Source organism: Myodes glareolus, chromosome 3 (genome assembly GCF_982192425.1).
Source record: "Myodes glareolus chromosome 3, mMyoGla1.1, whole genome shotgun sequence".
Classification (NCBI taxonomy): domain Eukaryota; kingdom Metazoa; phylum Chordata; class Mammalia; order Rodentia; family Cricetidae; genus Myodes; species Myodes glareolus.
This window is the reverse complement of record NC_142028.1, coordinates 58,879,425-58,907,036: the sequence shown is the minus strand read 5'-3', so window position 1 is coordinate 58,907,036 and position 27,612 is coordinate 58,879,425. Positions and strand designations below refer to the sequence as shown.

General features: G+C 45.5%; 1 protein-coding gene across 3 annotated transcripts in view; it reads right to left on the bottom strand.

Annotated features, from left to right (window-relative positions):
- Prickle2 (prickle planar cell polarity protein 2) overlaps positions 1-27,612 on the bottom strand; it is a 341,424-nt gene that overhangs the window by 41,130 nt on the left and 272,682 nt on the right. For all 3 annotated transcript variants that reach the window (XM_085686745.2, XM_048438396.3, XM_048438397.3), the window contains 4 exons: positions 13,292-13,405; positions 10,062-10,199; positions 7,288-7,491; positions 4,264-4,450 (listed from right to left, as the gene is read on the bottom strand). In XM_085686745.2, coding sequence (XP_085542871.1) covers positions 4,264-4,450; positions 7,288-7,491; positions 10,062-10,199; positions 13,292-13,405 — 643 coding nt within the window. The remainder of the gene's footprint in view (positions 1-4,263; positions 4,451-7,287; positions 7,492-10,061; positions 10,200-13,291; positions 13,406-27,612) is intronic.

The following is a 27,612-nucleotide window of genomic DNA, read 5'->3' as shown; positions in this document are numbered from 1 at the left end:
TCTCCATGGGACCTCCAGGACCTATGTAATAATTCTTCTTATTTATAGTGGATGGATCAATGAACTGTATCACTATTTATAGTGGATGGATTGATGAACTGCATCATTACTCGTCATCAGACATAGGACACTTATGGTGGCTGCTTGTTGGACGCTATAGTGTGAGTATCTGTTTCTCCCTCAAACTCCATGCTCAATTACTAATATCCACCAAAGCTAGTATTAGGAAGTAGGATCCTCTGAGAGTTAATTCAATCACGAAGGTTCTTCCCAGATGAATGAACCAATATCCTTGCAAAAGAGACCCAAGGGAACTTGTTCACCTCCTCTCCCATATGGTGACATAATGAGATACCAGCTCTGAGCCTGAAAGTGGACCTTCCCAGACACCAAATCTGTCAGGTCTTTGACCATGGCCTTCACATCCGCCAGAGCTGTGAGAAATGTTTGTGCTGTTTAGAAACTGCCCACCCTGTGGTTCTGAACAGACTAAGTCAGTGGAAAGGCAAGAAGCGGGTGGTGGGGGAGTAGGGGTTGGGCGCCAACTCTCAGTGGGGGAAATCCTGCTTACTCTTGATAAGGAAAAAACATCAGTATGTTTACAAAAGATGTTGCCATCCCATTGACACACAACCTGCATCCAATGTCATCAGGAAAAGCAGAAGTACAGTTCTTTCATGGCAGGACTCGGCTGTCATAGTCCTTCCTGTGCGCTAGGAAACCTCCCACATCCCTTCAATTCTTCTCTTGCTTCTTACTAGTTCCTCTGGCCTCTTTTGATGGAAAGAGAGTGCTTCCCTTGGGAATGCCATCATGTGCCAAGCCATTAGCTTGGGGCACCGAAACCACCCTTGGAACAAACCTTGGCTAGTAGTTAACAGTATCTTCTAGTCCTGGGGTCTGGTCTAGGGACGGCTCATAACCAGCAACAGGGCAGTGAAAGGGATACCTGGGGCTGCTTCTAAGAGAGCTATAACAGGCAATAAGCAGGCAGTTGGAGTCCCTGCCCAGGGGACAGCCTATTAGAATATCAACGCTTGGGATTCCGGTGGGCAGGAACTGATCTCATAAGACTGAAGTGCGTGATGATAAAGGTATCCCTACAGCACTAAAATGAGCCTCTATTTTTAGTGGCCAGAGTTTCACATCCTGGATTTCCAAAGTGTGACATCCGCACACCTTTCTAGAGAGGGACAAACCAAGAACTGGGTGGGAACCGATTGCTGGGACCAGAGCGCTGTAGGAAGCAGCTTATCCCTAGCAGGCTCTACCTCTGCTGACTCTCGTGTGGCTAGAGCCCAGAGACAGGTGTGAAGGAGGCAGATTCTTCTCCTACTAGATGTTCCCCAATTTGGGGAAGGAAGTGTCTCATCATGTAGGCACTAATTCCTAGGGACAATAAGAGGGAAACTTCTTGAGGATAAGAGCTGTTATGTGGCAATTCCATGTGAGAAGGGCACTGTGTACCTAACTCCACCTCCACGACCGCCAGCATTCCCAGGGAGACTGAGGGTGGAAAGCCGGGATGGGGCTGGGAATAGATATCTCTCTGTTGGGGCTCCAGCTAATGCTTCTGCCCAGGCCTAAGGGGGAAGCAATGCACTACATAGGGATGCAGAAAAATGTGCTGAGAGTGGGGTCAGGACCAGCTCCGCCACTTCCGGGGGCTGTGAAACTGCTGACGCCCATCTGCTGAGTTTGAATCTTAATTCTGTGCTTTCCATCAGTGTGGGTCAAGGCCTATTTCAACTCTAGGCCTTGCTTTCCCCAGCAGAGGCACAGAAATGAGACTAGTCTCTTGTAAATGCTTAGTCTCAGCCTGCTAGCCACTGAAACTGTCTTTCCTTTGGTTTTATTAGGTCTGAAAGACCTAGTTCTCTTCTTTGCAGAGGGCCACTGTCTAGATGCTTTCCGAAAACAAACCCCCAAGACGACTTCTCTTCCCAACTCTGCAGTTTTTCTTCTGTGTGTTGAGAGCTCATTTTGGTATCTTCAGCTGCCCAGGAACGCTGATGACATGCAGTTACTTAGTGTGGTATCCCACAGTTGTGTCCTTGCCCACGCTCCACCAGAGAACTTGGAAGGGCGGGTCCCCTGCCCTGTCCACCACCACGCTGCATGGGAGCATGGGAGTGGGCTCAGAGTGTTAGAGGAGGGCCAAGCTTTCTGGAATGGGGACTCACAGGACAGGGTGGGGAGTAGGGAGTGCAGGGGAGGCAAATTTCGAAGCAGCCAGGCGGGCAGCTGAACATTGCCTCTGATAAACACCACTGATGTCAGATGGCCCTCTGAACTGCTCCTGAACTCCAAACATCTGGAAAAGGGTTCTGTATTCAACATCTAAGAATGCCTTAAAAAAAATTCCCCCTCTAAGTCCTCTAAGCCCTCTCTAAAGGAGCATGCATCTGCTGCCACCACAGCCTCATCTGTTTATAAGACTGTTTACTCTGCTATGCACAAGCAAGAGTCCTGTTGCCTTGGTAACGGCTGCCTGATGTAGGATCTACTCTGAACAGCTGCATAAATATGGAATATTTGTACAGTATGGGCAGAAGTGTGGCATCGATGGCTGGGGTACCCATGATACACACAGCAGGATCTCGCTGTCCTAGGGAAATGACATTTTGCAGAAAAGGAGATGTAAAAAATAAATAAATAAAAATAAAATCAGGGACAGCAACTTAACCATAGCAGCAGACAAACTGCAGACCACAGCAGTCACCTTTTCTAGTAAATATGGATGGATGCCTTTTATGGGTTTGAGAGGAAAGGAGGATGCCAATAAAAGCTGTGGACAGCTGAAGGAAGACGGAAGACTGAGGGGCCGTTTGAGGTACACACAAGATAGTCATAAACAGAGTTTTCTCTCCCAGCTTCTGGGAGAAAACGCTTAAGTAGCCATTTGTGGCTCGGCTTTTGACCTCTGTGGAAAGGGAAAGGACACAGAAAAGCTATCAGAAGATGGTGTCGATGCTGTGGGTTAAGTGTCTAATGCTCCATCTTCCCCACCCGGGTAAGCACTGAAACCCACCCATTCACAGCCTGGAGTCAATACAACACACCACAGTCTCTGTGATGGCCCCACCCACTTCCCTGCCTCACAGCTCAGATCCCTATTTCCTAATTCAAAGCACCAAAAAACATCAGCATGTCTGCATGTGACAATCCTAGAAACAGCACGGTTTCTGGGCACCTGGTCAAGGTGGCATTTGGTGAGAGGGCAGGGCACTTTGGGGAAAGGATCTTGCCATCACCTAAGTCTAGAAGGCACTGTTAGAGCTCTCATTTCTGATGAACCCCAGGGAAAAGGCTGCTTCCTATGAATTCTTACAAAAGCTAAGTAGAGCAAAACGGAGCCATGAGAGGGGAGTCTCCACATCTCCTCACTGCAGGTATGATACTGGCAGCTTCCAAACAGGCTGCTTGGAGTTTCGTGACCACAGAAAGGCCATAGATTTTTGTCCACTGCCACCATTTCTTAAACAGTGCTGTTCATTCCCAAGGCACCAGAAAGGGCAAGACCCATCTAATGAAGCTGACTGGCTGAAGGGCTGAACGAATGGGGAGGATTCTCACCACCTTCAATCTGCTGGGAACTGGGAATACACAGTTTGTAAACTGTTCGTTTTGCTCCGCTTTTGGCTAGGTTCACTGTTGGTGAATCTCTAGAAGGCAGACTTGCTGGAAGCCAGTGGCCCTCCCTCATTACCAAAGGACCCCAACCCCATTCTTCCCTCTGCCCATTCCTGATTTTGTCTAAAATGTTGTTGAGGGATATATTCATGTCTCCCACATTTTCCTTTTGGGACTTCATACTTTTTCCTGAGAATGGTAAAGTACACCACAAAGTCCTACTTGAAAGTAGATCACTGGCCAAGTCAGGACTCATAAGATCCCATCCAGAGGAACTAACTAGGAAACTGGTATGCCAATTCCTTTCTCCTCTTGAGAACGCATGTATAAAGACTATGTATAACCAGAACATTTCAACCACTCTGTGAACATCATTTACTCCTAAAAGATGCCAAGATAAAGCAAACTGAACTGACACAGAGAAAAACAAAGCAACAGGCATTATTTTTAACCCTTCATTTACCTCTACCTTAGGCCAAATACTCTTTGGCTTTTCTAGTAAAATGAGCCAAGAACTTCCTTTCACTAAAGCTGGTAGGAGTTGGTTATTATTATTATTATTATTATATTAATTATAACCAAAGGGATTCTAACTGTGTCAGACACAAGGTGGAGCCCATCTGGCCTTACCTATATGCTGGGCACAGGTGTCACAATACTCTGCATACAGGGACTCAAAGCAGTGGCAGCAGTAGGGCCTGCCTTCCTTCATGATGTAGCGCTGGCCCCCCAGCACCGTCTCACACTCAAAGCAGCAGAAGTGTCGCATGTGCCAGTGTCGCCCCTCGGCTTCCGTGCACTCATCTGCAAAGATGATCTGGAGACGGGAAAGTCACTGGTCAGTGTCCAAGACTCACCATGACGACACACCGGAGAGAGTTACAGAGCCCCAGACTACGGAGATGAGAAAGCAAGGGTGACCCCTAAGCTGACAAGCAGCACTCATGTCCATAAGCTAACCCCACATTTACCAGCTCATACCTGAAGCACAATTCACTACATTGCCACATTTTGGTGGAAAGCGAATGTTCTACCTCGGGGAACATAAAGCAAAATAAAGAAGAGCTTCCACACACCAGCTTCATTTGGCTGAGGCACAGGGTTTTCTAAAATGGGAAATGTCATATGAATCCTTGGAACTCTCTTCTTTTTTTTCTTGAAAACATCAAACTGGGCAATGCTTGGAATGCATTTAGCATGATAACAATCCTCAGCTAAGTAAAGTGACTGCTGCTTCCAGGTGAGAGGCCAAGTGGCCAGCTGGCCATGGTCTTTAACACTTCCCGGTGCCTCAGAATTGGTCACCTTCATGTCTAATACTTTCCTGGTCCTGAGAAGTATTTCATGCTTTGACCCATCAGAGTTGTTTGAAACTTCAAAGCATATATTTCAAAATTATTATGATGCTACAATAACCAGTTTAGTGTGGTGTTGTCATAAAAGCTAACATATAGATGAACTCTCTGAATTAAGAGTTCGGGAATCAATTTGGTTGTCAAAGTTGGTGCTAAGATCAGCTATGGAAAAACAATAGTCTTTAACACATAGGGCTGGGACAATTAGAAATCTCATGTAAAACCATCAGTTGAATCCCTCCCTCCCACCATAAACAAAAAGTAACCGAAAGGTGATCAAGGCCCTAACAGGAAAGAGTGATGAATGTCTTCAAAGAAATGAAAGCTGTAATCTGCTTGACCTTGGTCTGGGCAATGGTTTCACAGGCATGGCGACACAAATGTGTATAACAATCTGTAAATAATAGACCATGTGAACTTCATCAAAATAAACACCTTTATGCTTTGAAGAATATCAGTAAGAAAGGAAAAATACAAAGTGAAAGGGAGACCATCTCTGTGAACCATGCACCTGACAATGGACTTATGTCCAGGTCATATGAGCAACCCTCACAAGTAGAAAAAAATTCATCTGACAGTGAAAAATGAGCAAAGGCTTCCAACCTATAGTTCTTCCCCCCAAATTAACAAACAAAATATTTGTTTATTATAATAAACAAATTATCATTATTTGTCTATTACTATAATAGACAAAAATATTTAAAAGGTACTCAACATTATTAATGGTTAGACAATTATACATCAAAATATAACTGTGGCATTATTTTATACCTATTAGATTGGGTATAATAAAAAAACAATACAATTGCAAGGCTTAAAGAGCATGTGTAGGAGCTGGAATTATCTTACGTTGGCAATAAAAATGGAAGGTGGGACAGCTGCTTTAGCAGATAGTTTTGCCTTCCTTCAAAATTTAGGCTTAGAATTACCATGAAAAACATTCAAATTTTAAAATTTATGTGTATCTAGAAATGTACACAACAATGGCATTGTTCATCACGGTTAACAGTAGAAACAAAGGCACATCAGTTGCTAAATGGCAAAGCCAAATGTGATATATGCATAAAATTGTTCATAGAGAGTAATGCAATTCATGCTCAGCCATGGAGAGGGATGAGGTGTTAGTATTTACTACAACAGAAATTGACTTTGAAACCATCGTGCTAGGTGGAAGAAGCCAGAGGCAGAAGGAAATGTGAGAAGATTTGATTCATATGAGATGCTAGCACTCGTGAATCCAGATAGGGACAGGGCTGGGAGATGGGGTTAGGAGGAGAAGAAGAGCATCGAGTGGATGGAGGGTGCTGACTGCTCATGGTTGTGAACATGATTTGGGATCGGGTAGCAGTGGTGTTTGTTCAACTTTGTGATGTGCACTTGTGCACTCGAGGCAGAAGGCGAAGGGGCTGCCTAGAGTCCCAGAGTTTGACCAGCATTCGTTTAACAAGGGCCAGGGAGTCGAGTGCCTCAACTTTACTCTCAGAATTCACATTAGCGAAGGCCCACCAGGTCTCTAGAAAAAGTGAAGCCCTCAGGCAGTTTGAATGGACAACTGGCCTTGTCCTGGTGGAGCTGGCAGGTAGACATTCTGATTTCTTACCACAATGCTTTCAAACACCTGTGGTGCCAGGGGTGGAAACACCCAGACAGTTATCCACTGATCTCCAAAACTTTTGTAGGGGAAAAAAAAAATCAAACACCAGCATCCACTTTCTTCCCCTCACTAATTAATTGTTCCAGAGAATTTTCTAGAAATGGAGTTCTATTTCTGATGAGGACTTTCTAGATTTTTAGCTGGAATCTAAAGTTGCTCAATGGCTTCTTTACTTTATATTTTTATTTATTTGTGAGTGTCTATATATTTAACTGTAAGTTAGCTACATGCCATTTGAGGACTTCAGTGGTTGTAGTATGTGGTTCCTCACCCTGTTCTTACATGGAAGACCCTGAATCCACCATGCTGAGTGCTATGGGTCATATGCCAGATATCAGATCCACCATGATTGGGATACGGGTGATGGTTCTCTCTGGAAAGGGTTAACATAAGAGGGTAGAGTCAGCTGAGGTTGTTTCCCCACATGGGAAGCCAAAGGCCATGTGCATGTGTGGTACAACAGAGGGATCGTGGGGCAGGGTAAGAATACTGGAAATCGTCTATGGGGGGGGGGGCGGAGAGAGAGAGAGAGAGGCAGATGCAGACAGAGAAAAACAAAGACATCATGACACGGAAGGTGCCTCTTCTACATTCCATGGATATACCAGAAAAGTTAAACTCTTCCCACACAGATGGGGCTCTGACCTCATCACAGGCTGCACAGCGTGGCTTCAGGCACTCAGCATGGTGCCTACCACAGTAGATCTTCCCATCTTGGTAAAAGTAGATCAAGTCAACCAAAAGCTCGTTGCAGACGGTGCATATAAAGCAGGGTGGATGCCAGCAGATGCCGTGGCCAGCACGTGATGCAAACACAGCAATGTCCCCACCCTTAATCTGCCCTCCGCACTACAAGGCAAAAAGAAACAGCATCAACATCAGCTGTATAAGAACGACATTCAACTACTACCAACAGCTAGCTCCTAAGGCGTTATATGCATACTAGTTAGGGTGTCCCCTGCTTTACATACCTGGTAGGGCACATTTCTCTTGTTCTCCCCAGGAGCCCCCACCCCAGGGCCTAAGTAAGACAACTCAAGTAACAGTAACATGAAGGTGTGAGATGGATTCTCAGCATGGTGGTGTAACTGGAGGCTGTGCTTTTGTTTCCTGGCCACCCAGTCCTGAGTAATCACACAGAAACTTATATTAATTACAAACCGTTTGGCCTATTAGCTCAGGCTATTATTACCTAGCTCTCACAACTTAAATTAACCAATTTTTACTAATCTGCTATCACCATGTGGCTGTGGCTTATCAGTAATGTTTTGATATCTTTCTCCTTCGGCAGCTACACGACATCTCCTTGACTCGACTTTTTCCTCCCTCTATCTCTGCTTGAGTTTCCCACCTCACTCTGTTCTGCCTGCGTATTGGCCAAAATCAGCTTCTTTACTAACTAATGGTAATAAAACATATTCACAGCATACAGAGGGACATCCTACCTCATGGTAGTATATGGGGTGGGTGGGATCTGCAGTCAACAATCAACTTATAAAGCATGGGGAAAAGGCCTAACCATTTCCTACATATCCCAAAGTTTATACAAAGGCATAGCCACGTTAACACTGGCAGGAAAGGCTACAGAGAGAGGGCTTGGCTGGGGTGGGAGGGTAGAGGGCACATAAAGTCCACTCATGTTTAAATAGCTTCTCCCTCTTCCCTATGCCTTTCAGGCATGAGTTTTAGTTCTCTACAACATCTCTTTGTATAATTTTGATTGAAAGGTTCCACTTTTTAAGCCTAGGATATACAAGGCAGAAATCATAGATGACTCATGCTTACCACTGGGGTTAAAATGCAGAGTTAGGTTCTGAGGGTCCTGGAGGAAGGAGGAGTGGGTTTATAAAGATGCTCTCTGTTCATCATGGTATTGGCCATGAATGAGGTCATGACCTGTGTCTAGCAGAATGGCCCACATAGGTGGATGGGCTCCACAGACAATAACTAAGGTATCAAAAAGATGCCTCCAAACCGTTTTCTCAGTGTGGATATTGTATGAATTAATATGATCCATGGAATAATGGCAAAGACTTAAGGAACGGTTTCTGTTAGCTTGTGTGTGATATCACAATATAAATGGCAACAACCTTACTTTCCATGATTATGAAAGAACAGATAAAGTATCCACACACACACAGTCATATTTAACCCTTCTGCCAATGGTTCCACAAGGTTTTTTTATTGAAAGCCTTTCTGCTTCATCACTTCTGACATTATTCTGCACAGGTGTGGGCCCAGGTTTTCCTCCCCTTTAGGTAAGCCCTGTTCATGAGGAGACTGATCCGAGAGTGGGTGAGCATTAAACTGTTCACAGTCACTCTCATACCATCAGCACCCACCACTTCCATCTCAGGAGTTAGTCTCAAAGATTCTGTTCAAGAATGATGACCCGTTGCCCCCTCTTTGGTCAAGGAGCATCGCGACCCATCTACCAGATTCTGCCAGTTGTTCCTGTGAAACCTCAAAATGGGGTTCTAAAAACTTCCTGCCCCTCTCAACTGGTCTGCAGCTTCCTCCTCCCAACCTGGCCTGCCTGCCACCCAGAGCTCGAGTTAGACAGAGCTGCACAACACCTGGAAAGATTCAGAGACAGGTAAGACATGGTGGTCTTCCCTGGAACGCAGGAGTGGGGTGAGGCTGGCCCGGGCAGGTGACATACCTGTCCTGCTTCTGCAATCTCCTCTACCACACCCCAACAGTGCTACAGCAGAGCAGGCAGAAGGGAACGCCAGCTTCTTCAACTCAGTGAGGTGCCGAGGAGATGGCATGGGGTCTCTCAGACTTTGACAAAGAAAGAACCCTCAGACTCAGAATAAATTCAGCTATCATCCCTCACGCCATCCTTTAAAGGTCACCCATGTTGGGATGATCCTGGATGAGAGACTGATTCGTGGTCCAGATCAAAGGATGAAGGCATGACCCTGTCTGGTCCTTCCCGTTGTTTACACGGCTCTCCATGAACTCTGCCGCGATCAGCACATCCCAGCCCTTTAGTCCTCCTGGTCCAGTCACAGGCCACTGTCTCTAGTCCACAGGAGCTACCGTCCTGCCTCAGGGTCCCCATGCTAGTTGTTTCTCATGTTCAAGATCTGCATGTCTCTTCTGCACATCTCTGCACGCCTTTGCACCAGATGCCACCTCCTCAGAGGGGTCTTCTATGATCTGTGAGACTGCAGTCATCACACCTTTCTAGTCCTTCCTAGCCCCCTTCTGCAGCAGCTTTTCTATTTTACTGACTTTGTTTATTGCTGTATGACCTCCCCTGGTGCATAGTTATTTATGTGAGAAAGAAAGTCTTCGTGTCTTTTGCTAACTGCTGTATCTTTGAGACCTAAAAGAGGGCTGAGCACATACCAGGTATTCAATAAAATGACTGGAGGAGAATGAACTCCTTCCCGGCTCCAATCCATCCTCACCTGTTCACAGATGGCTCCTGTCATGGTAACGGGAAAGGGTCTGACGTTCCCTCGGCCCAAATTCTCACGTTTCCTCTGGTTGCTGAAGAGCTTCAGCTCCCTCTTCTCCTCCTCATCCAGGGAATTGCAGTATCGAACCTGAACACACAGAGGACAGCATGGAGGAGGCTTCATCGCTCCGGGGGAAGTACTGATGTCCCCACTCAGGGCTCACAGCTTGGAGCTATTTAAGGTGAGCCAGCACCAAGACAGGTGATAAGCAAAGGGGACGCCTACAAGGCTGTGAACTCTGGAGTCCGTGCCTCCGGAAGGAGAGACATTCGAGATCCGCTCCTCACCCTTCACACTGTCCCCACACTCATGTTGGAGTCACCAAGAGCGGTTCAGAGTTGGCTATTTGCTGGAACATTCTCCTTACAAAGTGTAAGGAGCTGTAGGTTTCATGTGTCTGTGTCTATGTGAACTAGCCGTGGACCAAAGAATGGCCCCGGTCTGGTTGTCAGATACGCACATCATCTGTTCTCCATCCTGCTCTGGGATATGAGAGTAGGCAGGCGTTTGTCTGGACTCTAATGTGACAATATGAGAAAGAGACTTCCCTCTTTTTAAAACACAGAGTGTCAAAGAATTAAGGGAGGGACAGCAAAGGCATCTGCATCTGGGATCTGCCACTCTGTTCCATTATTTCTGCACTTTGGTCATTGTGCCATGATACTGAACTATTATTTATTAATGATACTTTTATTAAATATGACTCACTTCAAGAAACTTGGATGCATTTACTTAAAAGGAAAGCATGTTATTACTACATAAAGAAAAGTCAGTCAGTTGCAAAGCTGGGAAGGTAACTCTCAAATAGAGCAAAACCATACTGTTAGATCCCAGCCGACCACTGCATCTCCGGGAGATGCTAAAACAGATGCGCTTACTGACTATGGGAGAACAGAATGGGCTGTAGTGATATTAGGAGACCTGCTAGGACCAGACTGAGACTTCTTCCTTGTCCCATCACTGCACACAAAGACAAAGTGTAATTTAAAAGAAACCAGGCTCTCATTACACATTCAGTTTCATTCACTGCCATGCTCACACCCCACCCAAGCCACACTTATACCTTCCTTTGGGAAATGTGGTCTCATGCTTCTCATGACTTTTTTCTGGAGTAATCCAGACATCATACTACAGATATGTTGACTAAACTGTGCAGACAATTTTTTGTTAAGAAAATAACAAAAAAAGCTCTCAACGAGAACTGCTGTGTGTTAATTTGAAAGTCAGAGCAACTAAGTCTATTCAAATTTGTGCTGTACAAATGAAAAGAGAATGACCGAGCATTTGCTTTAGAGTCAACCTCTGCCTTCAAAAGAGGCCACATCCCCATGTCAGATGAGCAAATCTTGTCCACTGGCTTTCATGTGTCAGTCACATCTTAGCCACATGGAGTGATAATCCAAATGGTGTCTACTTAATAGAAGCACAGTTACCCGTAAGCAGAATGAACCACTACAAGGGCAGATCAATTCCCTCCCTCAAGTGACAGTTAAAAAAAAGTCTTCAGGGGAATGTTCTAGAAACCTAACAGCCCACAAAACATGGTTGCGATGACATTTTATGGGCATGCTTTTAAAAACAGGCACACCCCTCCTGCTTGTAAAAACGTGCGTTTTCACCTCCAGATTCGTCATCCAGGCATCTGGTTACAGTGCTTGCTTTCATCTTTAAAGGAGTCAGCTTTTGTATTTGTTTTATGAACTCTGAAATAAGCAGTAGGAGAGAGAGAAGCCGCTTTCTAGGGAGCTGCTTCAGGTTTTGAGACGCTGTCTCACTTATTCAGATTCACATGTTTAGTTTTGCAGTGCTGAGGATTAAACCCAGGGCTTTGTACATGCTAGACAAGGGCTGGACTAATATCTCCACTCTTAGTTCCTCAGCATTAGCAGCCCCAATTGCCTCCTTCCGGGCCAGCAAGACATTGCTCAGGAGGCAGAGATGCTTGCTGCAAAATATGATATTTTCAACTTGAGTTTCATTCTCAGAACCCACAGGGTGGAAGGAGAAAACCAATTCTCATAAGTTGTTCTCTGCCCTTCACATACATGTTGTGGTATGTGAGTGTTACACACAAACACACACACATACACACACATCTCATAAAAATGTTTAAAAAATTATTCTCTTTTATGTAAATATGTCACGTGAGACTCAGCCCATGTATGGGATGAGCTGGTAGGAACTAGCATCCAGCTCTCTGCAGCGGTAATTTTTTCCTTTCAATTTAAAAAGTATGCTTTTGTTTTAAATAGAGAGCTAAATAACAAAAATCTGTAGGATTCTTGATTTTTGAAACCAGATACCTACAAATTAATTTCCAGCTTAGAAACCTAATCTCCTCCCACACGATCTCTTAGAAACTTCCTTTCAGATTTCTTCTTTAGGACCAATGTGATTTCAATAATAAGTTACGATGGTCAGGCACGGGCGGACCTCTGTAGCCCAGCACGCGGGAAGAGGAGGAGCGAGAGAAAGAGTTCATGAGCTGCTGAGAGAGTTCCAAGTTATCCTGGATAAAGTGAAAGCCACTCTCAAAAACTCAAACTCAGAATCAAACAAATAAACACTTGCTTCCAGAGCTCTGTTTCTGGAATTAGACAAAAGGAATGTCCATGGCCACACGATTTTCAAAATACAGATGGCTGACTCTAACAAGGTGGACTCTGGCTTGACAAACGTCCTGGTGAGAGAGCTGCCAAACTAGACCCGGAACTTTGGCTGCCCTCGACATGGAGAACCTGTACATTCACTTCTTAGGAAACAATCCTGAAAGTCTGAGAGACTCACAGCATTTCTTCCAGTCATGAAGCGGTTCTTAGTCATCCTCCCAAATCTCACAAGCAAGTGGCAGGACACATCCCAGTCAGAAAACATTGGCCCGGGCTTTCAAACAGCACTCCCTGCTTTCTGTACTACCCAGTCATGCCAGGCTTGGAGTCTCACCCTGTCCAGGAGGAGACTGGTTTCCTTTGTGTGTGTGTGGGGGGGGGGGTGAGAGGAGGGATGAGGAGTAGTCTCCCAAATTATCAGCCAGTTTCCTTACATTCTAATTAAAGAAGCTAAAATTTCTTACCAATTGCCAGATGGTTATTATTATTATTATTTTTTGGCAACAACTTACTGATCACAATGATTAGGAAAAGGGTCAATCTAGCAGAAGCCCCCTTCAAACACCTTACCTCATTGTCATGGGGCGGCAGCTGGTGCAGTAGCTGCTTGATTCGCAGTTTCTCTCCAGGACTGTTGACATACGGGACTTTCTCTTCGGGAAGGCAGCTATAGTACTGGTGCACCTGAGGGACAGAACACACGGAGCACTTGTGACTCTGTCACTCCTCACCATCCTGAGAAAGGCTCACAGTGGGACACTGGCTGTTTCCCTTGTTCCCTGCGGACAGTCAACTGCTGTACTTTCTAAGGCATACACCTTAGAGCACCCTAGAAGACAGAGCCAAGTGAATTGCCCCTCACTTGGGGGTTCTCCTTCTCTGGCAGGTGAAAAAAAAAAGCCAAAGGAATTCCCTGCTACAGGAGAATTCGGTAAAAGCACAGGTGAAGCCAGAGGGCAAGGCTTTCCCAGCCGATTCCCCCCTGCAGCGTTGCTTTACCATTTTCTGTGCCGCTGTCCCATGGGAGGCACCTCTCTAGCCAAGGGATGTGTCGGTGCCTGCCTAAATACTGTTCTCAAACCTTTCCCTGGCACTCTGTAGGTTCCTGGGTGTCTCAGCCTCCACCTACGTCAAAAGCCCTCCAGGTCTTGAGCCATGTGCAGTGCAGGCAGCACTGACATACACCAAGCAGAGACTCAACGCCGGCTGCAGAGCGCGTAACTCAACAGCAGCAACAGTGCAAGGACCTTTGCATATCCTGCAATGCCGCTCTATATAACTGGTATAGCCCAGCAGTTTCTGAGGTTCACTTGTTTTTAAACACTGATCAAAGTACCCAACATCCAATTTTGCCTAAGAAGAGAAGGGAAACATTCTACTGAGGCTATGGACCTCTAGGGTATAGGAGGAGGAACATAACAGGTCCAGTTTAAGTGTTTTTTTTTTCTCCCAGAAGCAGTAAGTTTCTAGTATTTTGTACATTTAAAAGAATATATATATATATATATATATATATATATATATATATATATATATATATATTCGTGTGTGTGTGTGTTGGGGGAAGAAAGGGGAAGGAAGAAAATGGTGTAATTATATTTTAATTGAAATATTTATTTGTTATATATTTATGTGTATGTATGTGTGCTCCTGTGAGCTTATGTGTATCAGTGCTTACAGGCATCCCCTGAGGGTAGCGGGCAGTCACGTTGGTGAGACTTTATGGGTATAGTTTCTGACATCCTTAGGAGACAGTCTCACAGCAAACTCCCTGATCCTTGGTTCTGAGGTATTTCTTTGCTCATGGACAGAGACAAAGACACAATCCTTACTACAGAAGTGGCACACAGACACCTTTAGACCAACTGAGACATAAGAAGTGACTCACCAGGCAACAGAAGTAAAAGCTGTCAGGAAGGGCTTGGAGGATGGCCCAGTCAGTAAAGCACCCACCGTGTATGCATGCAGACCTGAGTTTGGATCCCCTGCATCAGTGTAAAAAGCCGGTAAGGTAGCAAGCATCTATGACCCTGAGCAGAGGTATAGAGGTAGGTAGATATCTAGAGCTCATTGGCCAGCTAGCCTAGCAATTAGTAAGTTCCATGTTCAGTGAGAGACCTTGTCTTCAAATATAATAAGGTGGACTGTGACTGAAGAAAGATACCCATGCTCACCTCTGGTCTCCATATGCACATATGTGTACATACTACACAAACAGGAACATATATAAAGATACACAAAAGGCAAATAGGCAGGATGTTAATAATCACAAATAGACAGGATGGTATTTTATAGAAGAGGCAAAAAAAAATCCTCATAGGCTCAGACACCGTAGAAGATGCTTCCAAGATCTCCTACAGAGCAGTATAAGCAGCTCTCATGAAACAAGACACTTATTCAATGAGCTGGGGATGGAGATTGGGCCTTTAATACCATCATAATCTCACACTCCTATCCTCCTCCACACGCTCCCTCTAAATCCTTTGCCTTAGGAGTAGTGGGTATGAACAAATAATCCGGGAATGCTGGGTAAAGAGCTGTAAAAGTCTTGCTTACTCTGATTTCTACAAAATCAAGTTATGAGTATTAGAGGGACAAGCAGGTGGCAAGGCTTTGAGAAATGTGAAATCCATGCTTAGTTTTAAAATAATGGGACCCATTCACCACGATGTGCCCATCACCCTTTGAATCTAGTTCTGAAGGCAACCACAGAGTTCAGACTAGCTGGCTTTTGGAAGAAAGTCTGGGTTGGTATAATCCTTCCTTAGAGGTGTCTGTCAGGGGGCCATGTGCTGGGTAGAAGGACTGGCTATGAGTTTTGTAGGTAGGTCACAGAAGGCTAGCACTCCCGAGAAGTGGCCCCTCATATCACAGATTGGCTTGAGACGAGTAGCTGGCTCTCTGGCCATCTGACTACCACACTTTTCTGGGAATGTCTTCTCAGAGTCCTGGTACCGTATGTCTCACTGGACAGCAGCCAGGTATAAAGCAAAGGACCCAGTCTCTGTAGGTTGGCACTTGGGCTTTGCCCCCATGTCCCAACACTGCTTGAAGAGGTCTTCTTAGACGTAATTGCACGAACTTGTGAGGCTGAGGCAGGATGATTGTGAGCCTGAGGCTAACCTCAGCTATATAGTAAAGCCCTATCTTAACAATATTGAAGAAAAAGCGGAAGAGAGATGAGAAAACGAAGAGGAAAAGGCAGCTTCTCTCTAGCCAGTCTCAATATTTTTGTAATTGTGAAACAAGCAGAAATCACTAACGTGAGATGAAGGCCGGCCACGCTTGATAATATAGACAATCGGAACTTGCCTGATCGCCCTGCCAATCACTGCTTGTTATCCCCACAGCACGCACCCCGAGCACCCTTCTTTAGTGGGACACTGAACCAAGCCTGCTGTGATGCTGTCCGCACTCACCCAGGGTGGAATCCTCTCCGTAACCTCTACAATCATGGCAGAAAGGCACAAATCTCTAGCTGTGACTCTGTCATTTCCCTTCTGGAAGGTTCCCAAGCAAGCCACATAAGTGTTCAGATTCATCACAAGATCACGAGGACTACATCAGAGTAGACACATATAGCACAAACGCATGACGGCGAACCGCCCAGCCTGACCTAATCAAGATGGAATACTCGAGATGTTTCACAGCCATGATGGCTGATCGTGGTGGCCAACTTGACTACATTTGGAATCAACTAAAACCCAAGCAGCATGGCAGGCCTATGAGAGATTTTCCAGACTGGATCATTTGGGATGGGAAGATCTATCCTAATTCTAGATCACACTTTCTGATGGCACCTCACATAAAAGGGCATGGAAGAAGGAAGCTTTATTGCCTGCTTGCCCTCACTCTCCCTGACAAGCCCATCTACTCTGTTGCTGAGGCATTCCTTTGCTGGGCTGGCACTGGAACCTACTTCTTTGGGATTCTAATGTGGACTGAAAACCAGCAGCTCACTAAGAACGCCCTAGGACTCTAGCACCAGGTTCAGACTGGGACTGCTGAGACATCCAGTCTCATGGGCTGATCAACTACTGGATTCTTGGTCTTTCTATCACAAGCAGCCATGGTTGGACTATTTGGACCACAATCTATAATTCTAATAAATCCCCCTCTACACACACACACACACACACACACACACACACACACACACACACACACACAATTCATTCTCTCGGTTTAATTCATTGTGAGAACCCTCACTAACACAATGGCTTTTTTCTCTTGTTAGGAACTGCAGCAATACTAGTGATGTAGAGAGGGAGACCGAATCTGGGAGCCACTTCTCTTAGCCTAAACAAGAGAAATAGGTTGCAATGTAGCACATTATAAAGTAGGTAGGAATGTAGTACTATTAAAATGAATTTGATTCCTAAGGCTAAAAATGTCAGATTCTTATAAAAGCATGATGATTTCTCATCAGATTCTCATCTCTCTCATCACAGAATCCTCCTGCCTCCGCTCTATTCTCTTCTCCCTGTAGCGCCTCCCTGAAGGTTCCCTCCAGCACCGCTTCAGTTCAGTCGTCTGTCCCAGACCGACTAGCTTTTCTCAGTTATAATTTCCCTCAGAGAAGGGTCCTGGGTGCCCATACCCATCTTGAGCTGGGTCTACACTGGCAGATGGGATGCAAGGAGCTCCACAAAGCTGAAGACTGGAGGACAAAGGAGCTCCACGGTTCACTACAGAATTGGGTGAAGGTAGGGCCGGTAGTGACCGAGAACTCAGGAGACATTTAGGGGCAAACACTTGCCTTGGTGGTACATTAGTTTCCTGTGGTTGGGACAAAAGCATCTGAGACCAATAACTGAAAAGAGGGCAGATTTAGCTGATGGTTCCAGGCATTCAGGTCATAGTTTCTTGGTCCTGTCACTCTGGGCTGTGCCAAGGCTAAGAACGTGGCAAAGGTGTGTGGTACAGCAAACTATTCACATAACAGCTGCCAGGAAGTAAAACAGAGGGAAGGGGCTGAGCTCCAATATCCTCTTTCTGGGTACGCCCACTCTAACATCACTTCCTTCCACTAGGCTCCACCTTCTCAGGATTCTACCACTTGACATTAGTGCCACATGCTGGTGACCAAACCTTTGCATAGCATACGGCCTTGCAGGGACATTTCAGATGCAAACAGTAACAGAGAGCTGAGGGCCATCCCAAAGAGCATTCTCAAGTCAACAGAGGCAGGGGAGGCTTTCGGGTAACACAGCTCTTTCTTTTTTGGACAAACACCACCACCTGCTAAAATCCATACCCCACGACCACCACCGAAATCCATCCTTTCTACCAGCATTCCCTATAAGTCCTCGTGTATAGAATCTATTAAAACACTTTCATCCAGGGTCACCAAGAATTGACGGAGAACTTAATACTTTACTTAGCAAGTTGACTGTTCCCAAAACATCAACTCACGTCAACTACAATCACCAACATAATAAGCAATAACCAAGTCGCATAACCAAGTCACCACCTACCCTGAAGAAGGTGACCCAGTGTGCTCTGAGGAGTAAGATGAGTTAGTCCTTCACTGACTTTAATCCTCCCCAAGGCCTGTTGAGGGCCTGTCATATTGGCTTCTCCATCTCTTGAGGTTTGGATGCCAGAGGTTCTAATGGGGACAGGGGCAAAGCTGGCTATCAGCTAGGGGACGGGACAGTTCTTATGAGTCCCCAGTCAATGGAGCCTTCGTGATTTCTCTCCTAGAGTCCCTTGCCATAAAATCCCAGGAAAGCTCCCAAACAAACACCAACCAAACCAATGGAAATGAGAAACTATGGCATCCACTTTTCAACACTGCAAAAATTCAACTTGGCACTACCTCTTGAAAACCCACACATGGCTTAATTTAACCCAAACATGTTCACTTGTTCATTTTATAAGTAAATAAACAAACCTAATAGATTTTTATCAATAATGATCGTTACCAAGCTGTTAATCAATTGGCATGTTAATAGTGGCACTACTTCTGTTGCTCTTTAAAAGCGAGCCTGCTGAGTGTACTAGAAACTTTGCTCTACTTAGGTATTCATAGGTAAGAGCGCCCTGCAATTCTGCTCTGGGTGAAGTCATACTGGGTTCACTGTCCCTGCACAAAAGCAAAGGGAACATCGCAAACTGGCTTAGAAAATTAAGCAGCCGGAAACTTGTATTTAAAATGTCACTCCCGGTCTAGGTAACTTGGCAACAGCTTCTATCGGTGTCGGATGGGTTGGTAAGAACTGTACTCGATGTGTAAACTCATTCTACAAAGCAAGGCCTCGCCCAGTTGTGAAGGCTGGGTTTGTCCGATGGAACTGCACATCTGACGGCATTTCTGCCCGAGTGGAGTTGGAAGCTAGAGTCAAGGACTGCATTTGGGAGAAACGCACGCACTGTTCAAAGAGTGCTGCTGACAGGAGCCGCTACATCAGAAGCAGCATGGCTGCAGCCTCCATGGCTACTGCGGAACACTTGGTTTTGGGCAGCAGGTCACACAGCCTGGAGCGTGTGCTAGAATCACAGGGAAGGCTTGGGAAGACCCTGATTTCTAATTTGGCAGGTGTGGGGCCCTGCAATGTGCAGTTGTAACCACTCAGAGCATCCTGTTGGCCCACTGTCCACGCTCTGACCGTCTTACAGCTACCCCACTGCTTGCTCTCAACCACCACCACAGACTTCCGATTTCCTCTGGGAAATCCAGAAACTTCTAAAGAAGGAAGAATTTGTTTAACCCTGTTCAGCTTTTTAGGAGTCTCCTCCTCCCACTGGGAGTACGTCAGGGAGACTCCAAGGCTGTAGTGAGAACTGTAAGGGCAGATGTAAGGTGAGAACACTTTTATATTCAGATCTGCTTACAGCAGGAACCCAACAAAAGCAAGGCACATGCATTTGTGCTTCTTCTGTCTATTGGAAGAAAGGGATCCACGACCTCTTTATCTACTGAGTGGTTCTTGGGGCTGAAGTGCTTGGATGTGTAGTATTCCAGGAGCTCTTCAAGCACCAAGAGGTGGGAGTTTCATGCCCACCAGAGCACGTCATTACAAAAGGTCCGGGCTGGCAAGACAGCTTGGTGCGGCGGCGGGGGGGGGGGGGGGGGGCAACGCTTGTGATGACGCAAGTCCGAGGGCCTGCATCTGACCCCAGAACACACAGAAGAGCTGGGCACTGAGGTGAATGTTGGTAATCCTAGAATCGGGAAGTCTGAGGCAGGATGAGCCCTGGGGCTCACTGACCAGCCAGTCTGCCAAACTGGCAAATTCCAGGTAAAACTAGAAAATCTTATGCTAAAAAACACAATAGATAGAACCTGAAAAAAGACACTCAAGGTTGACTTCTAGCATCTTCAAGGACACACACACAGGTGCATGTAGATCTGTACACACACACACACACACACCCCCTCACACACAGCATTGCTTGTGAACTTTGCTTCCTCACCCCCTGATTCTGCTCTTTGGGGATTCAAAAGAAACTTACAGATGGATGAAAAAGAGAATCAAAAGTCCTTGGCATAGCACATTCTCATTATGTTTGTATAGTTGTCTATAGAGATGAAGAATGTGTTTTCTTTTGGTGTTCTCCATAACAGAACAATGCAGGGCTTTCTAATAAATTCAAAGTGAACTGCAGTGGGTACAAACATTCCCCACACTAAGCGTCCCCCACACCACCACAGTTTGATGATGCCAGGATGTGGCAGCAGTCAGAGTCACTTGTCCCCTTTGCCCTTTCTTTAACTATTTTATTGGGCATATCAATGTACCTGCCTAAGAACAGCATTTCTGTGCACTCCTTCCCTAGGAAGTACACATGCCCCTTTGACTGTACTCTAGCTAACAACACATACGGGTGTGGCTTCTCTGAGCTCTTCCCAGGATGTCACTTGCCTCTTTTATCTTGTATTCTGCCTGAATGATAAACAGAATGGCTGGAGTTCCAGCGGCCACATTGTCCAGTGAATTAAAATTAAGAATGGAACTTGTGGTCTAAGAATAGTACAGAAAGTTAGGAGCCAGCATCTTTATAAATCATGCCTTAAGAATGGCAATACTAGTCTGGCAAGGTGGTACATGTCTTTCATCCCAGCACTCAAGAGACAGAGGCAAACAGACCTCTGTGAGTTCGAGGCCAGCTTTGTCTACGTAGCGCGCCCCAGGACAGTCAGGATTACATAGAGGGGCATTGTCTCAAAAACAAAACAAAGACATAACTGATGGTGATAATGGCAATAAAACTAATAAACCGACAACACTGACCCTTGAATTGCCTGTCTGAATTTCTTTTGCCAATGAGAAAAATGCCTTCCTTATTTATGGTGCCTATTAATATATAAAACCTTCCTGAGACAGCGGTATTTTTTCAACACTAGCATATTTCAGAATCATCTGACACCGTTACTGACCACCATGCCCATTTTCATCCCTCTGAGTTAGAAAAAGGAGCCTGTAAGTCTGACCAAATAATTTACACTCTACAGAGAGATAGCCAGGCTTAAGAAGAAAGCGAGAATGACTCTGTCAGGACAGAAAGTTCTAAGTTGTAATTTCTGAAAGAGCCAATGAGAGCTAGCACTCTGAAAGGTTGGGGAAGGCTCATCCTCACCTGGGACCTACCACAGCACAGGGCTCTTGCCTCCCATGAGAACAGAGCACAGAGTCTTGGCTCACCCGTGACCTGGGGAGATGAGCTCTGTAACCCCCAGAGCCCTGTGATAGGCAGACTGGACAGAGCCGGGCGGCCAGAGTTGGGGGGATGTAGCAGGATTCATGGGAAGTGTACACTGGGTCTCTGATAGGGGCTTAGAGGACAACTGGGTTCTACAATAACTACGGGGACAAACTGCTTCTGAGGGCCCAACAGCTTATTTTGCTTCGATTTGCCAAAACTTCATCAACCAAGCAGTAGGAGAAAGTGTTGTAAAGCGGTGTCTGAGGAGAAACCCACCACCTCTGCTTGTCTCTTCTCCCCTGGAGATGCACATTATAACTTTAATTGGTTTGCTCAGAACACAGCCGGGGAAACAGCGGTAGAAGCCCCAAACATCTCCATCATGCTCAGATTCCTGCAGGATTGGAGTCAAATTTAGAAGTAAAAGCTCATTTGAGATATTTTCAACGAGAGATCTCATTGATTGCTTGTGCCACTGTTACAGTTCAGCAACAAATCCTGACACGTAGGTTCTGAAGACAGAGAACATATGTTCAGGATATTTACTCCCTTCCAGACCAGCTTGGCTCCTCTTGGCACTGGCTACAGCTGCTTTTGGACTCTGCTCTTCCCTTTGAGCCCCTGTCCTCGATTCCTATTCAGTGGAAGAACCACACTGTCTGTATAAACACTGGGCAGGTACCCGTGCTTCTGAGCCTTTCAGAATCCCTCTTCCTGCAGATCCGAGGCCACAGTGCTCACCATAGCTCCGTAGCCCTTTCTCTCATACCTCTACGGGACTCCTCAGGCCCACGTCTTCTCTTCAGGATGCGATTTTCACTTCCGCCTCAGGGCCTTTCCTCTCCATAGGACACAGCCTTACTTCTACCCTTTGCTCAGGGGACATGCTAAGAGGGACTTACCGTCACTATCCTAATTAGCCAGCACCATACTTTTCTAGAGTGTCTAGTCCACTGCTTCTAAGCTGGGATGCCAGTGACCTCAGGATAGCTTACAATGTCTATAGACACTTTTAAACTGCCCCAGCTAGGGGAGTGGCTAGTGGGGGCATTCAGTGGGTGGAGACCAAGGATGCTGCTAAATTTCCTACGATGTTGAGGTCACACCTGCAGCAAAGTCTGCTACCATCAAAACATCAATTCTGGGGGATGGAGAAATGCCTCGGTGGTTAAGAGCACTTGCTGATCTTGCAGAGGACCCAGCTTCAGCTCTCAGAACCCTCTGGCAGGTCACAACCACTTACAAATCCAGTTCCAGGAGATCCAGTGCCCTCTTCTGGCCTCTGTGGGTGGTGCATACAAGTGGTGTACAGACAAGTATGCAGACAAAACACCCACACATAAAATAAAAAATAAATCTAAGAAAAAGATCAACACTGGGGCTTAGGAGAAGACTCTATAGGTAAATTGCTTGCTGCACATATATAAGATCTTGAGGTTGGATCTCCAGTACTCATGTAAAAGCCTGGGTTTGGCTATGTATTCCTATATTCTCAAAACTGGGAGGCAGGGACAGGAGGATCCACATGACTCACTGACCACCCAGTCTAGCCAATTGGTTAGCTCCAGTTCGATGAAGAGAGGTGTCTCAAAAAAACAGAGATGATTAGAGGAAGCTATCTAAGTTTGACCTCTGGACTGTATACAGGTACAACATGTTTACTTATTCATATAGGTGCACATATGTGCATATTACAACAGCAGCCAAAAAAAAAAAACAACCCAAAACCAAAAACACAAACCTCACAGAATGAATAAACAAACTCTTGGCCTATGTGGCTTTAAAGAAATTTATGGTTGACTGTGGAGCTGATTCCTTGTCCATTGTTTCTTCTCCAGCATCTAAGATGCTGTTTAAAACCCTGGGAGAAAGTCTGGCTGCCTTACATTGTTGAGTAAAGGCATTCTGTGTCCAAATCTCATTTTGTCTTGCTATCTGATCAATGGCTCCAGATAGACATGTGTAGTGAGAGAAAACAATGACGAGGCCTCAAGAGGACCTGGAGAAGGGCAGCAAGCTTCCCAAGTAGGTGTGTTTTCTCCAAAGATTAACAGCTGAAGTGGTGGATCCTAGATTAAGGATGTTTAGGATAACTACCAACATCCTGCTTCAAGAGAACGAGACAAAAAATGTTTCTATTTGAAGACAGAAATTTTTGTTAGCTTTATTTTTTTTTCATTTTACGTGCATGAATGTTTTGACTACATAAATGTCTGTGCACCAAGTTGCACCCAGTACCCACAGAGGCCAGAATAAGGTTTAGGATCCCACTGAACTAGAGGTATAGATAATTATGAGCCATGACGTGGGTTTAGGGAATAGAACCTAAGTGAAAGAGAAAACAGTGTTCTTGCCTCTGAGCTCTCTCCAGATCCTAAGTTAGCATTTGAGGAAAAAAATTTAAAATTTATTTTTTTCATTTAGGTGTATATGTATCAGTTTCTGCACACGGTGTGTGTGCACAGGTGTATGCAGAGGTCAGAAGACGAGGTCAGGTTCCCTGGAGCCCCAGTAACAGGCAGCTGTGAGCTGCTTGACATAGGTGCTGTGTAGTGGCATTTCAACTGTATTTTAATAAATAAAGCTTGCCTGAAGATCTGAGAGTAAAACAGCCCCACTGGTCAGCCTTACAGATCAGGCAATGGTAACAGACACCTTTAATTCCAGTAGTCACACTAGTTTGCCATAGAAACTGGGTGGTGCATGCCTTTAATCCCAGCCCTAGAAAGGATTATAAAACAGAAGGAGACAGCTCTCAGAAACAATCTCATTCTGAGACTCCTGGAGGCAGGATCGCCATTTTGGACTGAGGTCGAGATAAGAGCCAGTGATTGGCTGCTTTGCTTTTCAGGTCTTCAGGTTGAACCCCAATTCCTCTGAGTTTTTATTAATTGTGCTTCAGTGCTGGGAACTGAACATGGGTCCTCTGCAGAAGCAATAAGCATTTTTAACTGCTGAGCACAGTATTTGAAGAAATTTAGGAAAATAATTGGATCACCCCTTAACAGGTACCATGACTCCAATCACACAAGTTGCTCTGTAGGTTTTCTCCCTCTCATTGGTGGCTCGGTGGGAAACCGGGGGGTGGGGGGAGGGAAGGGAATCATAACAAGTTTCCCTGCGAAGCAGACTGCATCGAGGTGCAGATCTGCTTCAGTGTGTCTGTTCACTGGCACATATGGATGTATTACCCAATCAGCTAAGGTCATATCGAGTTACTGTCCAATGAGTCTGAGTGGCAAGAAACCCATGTCATGTGAGGGTGAATGGGGGTGGGAAAGGGGACAGTATGTCCAGGCAGTGTGTCTGCAGACAAAGGCAGAAAGCAGGCAGTGCCCTGGCCTTTGGTGCCAAACTAGAGGGTCTACAGTTTGCTGGGATTCCACTATCAGTTATCTGGTGTTGCAGAGACTCAGGTCTGCTCAGACAGCTGCAGGAGGTGTTGGAGCTTCTCACGGTCCCTGTCTTTTAGTGACACCATCTCAATAGAGACTGGCCCCTCAAGTTGCTCTGTTTTCGTTAGCTTTTATAGTCTCCTTCTCATTTCCACTCTTGCTATTTTAAAATGTATAGTATGAGATGAAATGTTTAGTTAGCAAATACTTTCCGGCTCACTAAGCATTATCTGTCAGTCATTTATTATCCTGATGGAAAGATCCATGGCCAAGTCTGGTGAAATAGCCCTATGGCCCCAAATACTTCAGAGGCTGAGGCCGGAAGACGTCAAGTTCAAGGTTTGCCTGGACTAAAGAGTGAGTTTAAAGTCAATTCTGATAACTCAGTAAAACCCTGCCATGAAAATACAAACTAGAAGGATGAGATTGGGGACGTGGTTCAATAGTAGAGGGCCCATTCAAATCCCACTACTGAGAAGATGAGAATAGAAGAGGTCAAAGAACCAGGGGAGCGGTTTAACTACTTCCAGGGAGGCTACATCTAATGGGAGATTCTTCATCCCAGTTTAAATAAAATACTGTTTTTCAAGACAGAGTTTCTCTGTATAGCTTTGGAACCTGTCCTAGAACTCACTCTGTAGACCAGGCTGGCCTTGAACACACAGAGATCCGCCTGCCTCTGCCTCCTGAGTCCTGGGATTAAAGGCGTGCACTACCACGGCTCGGCAAGACTAAATTTTTCTCGTGACTATATTTAACAGATTTATACAATATTTGCACAAGTCCTAAAATTCAATCACTTAATACTTAATACAAGGCAGTATTTTAGGACTTCATCACTAGAAGCTTCTTTGTGCAATTGTTTTATTTTTTTGTCATATTGATTTTATCTGTTATAGTATTTTGATTCTTGTTTTTGTTTGTTTCTCCTGTGAGTCTTTCGGAGAGGAAGGGGCTGGGAGTAAACATCAGGTTGGGCGGGAAGGGAGGTGGAGAGGATCTGGGAAGGATCATAGGAGAGGAAAATATGACCAAAACATGTTGTATGAAAAGTTTCAAAGAAAAGTTAAAAGACACATCTACGGAGAGCTTCTCGGGCCAACTTCTGGAAAAGCATACACCGTGGGTGAGCTGAAGAATGAAGGGTCTGAGAACTGCTAAGGGGAAAAGCACACACAGGGTGAGCTGAAGAATGGAGGGTCTGAGAACTGCTAAGGGTCCTGCAAGGGCTGTGTTGACAATTGGCTTCTCAGCTGCTGACTTCTGTAGTCCCCACAGACCACACGGTCAGACAGTTCATGCACAGAGCCCCCTTTGGACCTTAGGCCACGCGTGCATCTTCAGTCTCAGTCTGTTTCACAGGACCCACGCCCCCATCTCCCCAGAAGTGTCCCTCCCTCTCTGTGTCTTTTTCTTTTCCCCTCTCCTGTTTCCTTCCTAACACCATGACAGAACACAGAAGAGAACGCTGAAAGTTACTGGAACTTCCAGCTGATTGGTGTCGCCTACAGTCAAAGAGGAAGTGGGACACTGTACGTCTTCATAAATAAGAACAACTCCCCAAGCCCTACTTAGGTGTACATGGTTTTCAGTCTGTGTTAGAGGTGGTCCGTGGCTCTCCCTGAAAGGGGAAAATAGCCTCTACTTTGGGGACAGCTACTCAAGAATAATTGAAGTTGATGCTTGCCTACTGTGTGGGAGAAAGGGACTGTGTTGATGTTTTATGTTGAGTCTTGATTAAGACAGAGGCCAAGCCTTCAGCTTCAAGGCCATACTATCCGAGTCTCTGAATTCCAGGGCCCCCCTCTAAAAGCACAGTAAGCGAATATGATGGCTAAAGGATAGCAGAGAATGAAAAGACTCCGGGAACTACAAGGCCGTGTGAATGTCAATCTGCTAGAACTATTACCAAAAGTGACAGCGTTGGAGATGATAATCGCGCTGGGCTGTGAGTGATGGCCTGAGGGGGGTGGTTTAGGTCAGTACCTTGTAAAAGGGATCAGGACACCAAGTTCTTCCTTTTCTGCACTCACAGTGACATGGCAGCTATTCTCAAAACTGCAAAATAGTTGCTAGACCAGCAGTCATATTCATGGCCTACGTAAGAATTTTAGGTACATAAATACACAAGCATGCATTTTGCCACATAGTCCCCGGCTGAGGGAACCTGGGTTGGTTTTAGCTGTTTTTACTCTTGATCGCTCTAAAGGATGCTTCCGTGTATTTGGCTGTGTATCTCCTGGATGTCTGTGTCCAGCTTTTTGAATGATGCGTCTTGAGGTGGACTTGCTAGGTCACATGGTGCATCTCCTAAGCTTTCTAAGGAACAGCCAAACTGCTCCACAGTGACTGCGCCACCTTCCCTTCTCACAGAGCTTCCAATTCCTCCCCAGCTTTGCTAATACTTGACATATTCCACTTGCAAAAACTGATGGCTATTTCAGAGCGTGCACAAAGCAGGGCCACTCTGAGGTTTGGATTTGTGTCACCCTAGTGACCAATGATGGATCAAACACCTTTTCAGTTACATAAAGTCTGTGCGTCTTCTCTGGACAAGTGTTTATTTCAATTCTTTTCCCACTTTCCCTTCAGTTGTCTTTTTCTTTGGGGCCCAAAGAGGGTCTTCATATATTCTGGATATTAAAACACTATACACACTCCCGTTTTATTCTTCATCCATAAAGCATTTCTTACACGTGGGCAGGTCAAAGGCTAGCTGAGGGCAGAGCTATAGTGACATGTGCCTACCTGGTGCTGGCGGTAGAGAAGAGGGAGGTTTGAGATAGACTTCTCCAGCCTTCTCAAAATGCTTCTACCTGTAGTGATGTGTATGGCTCCTGTTCGAAT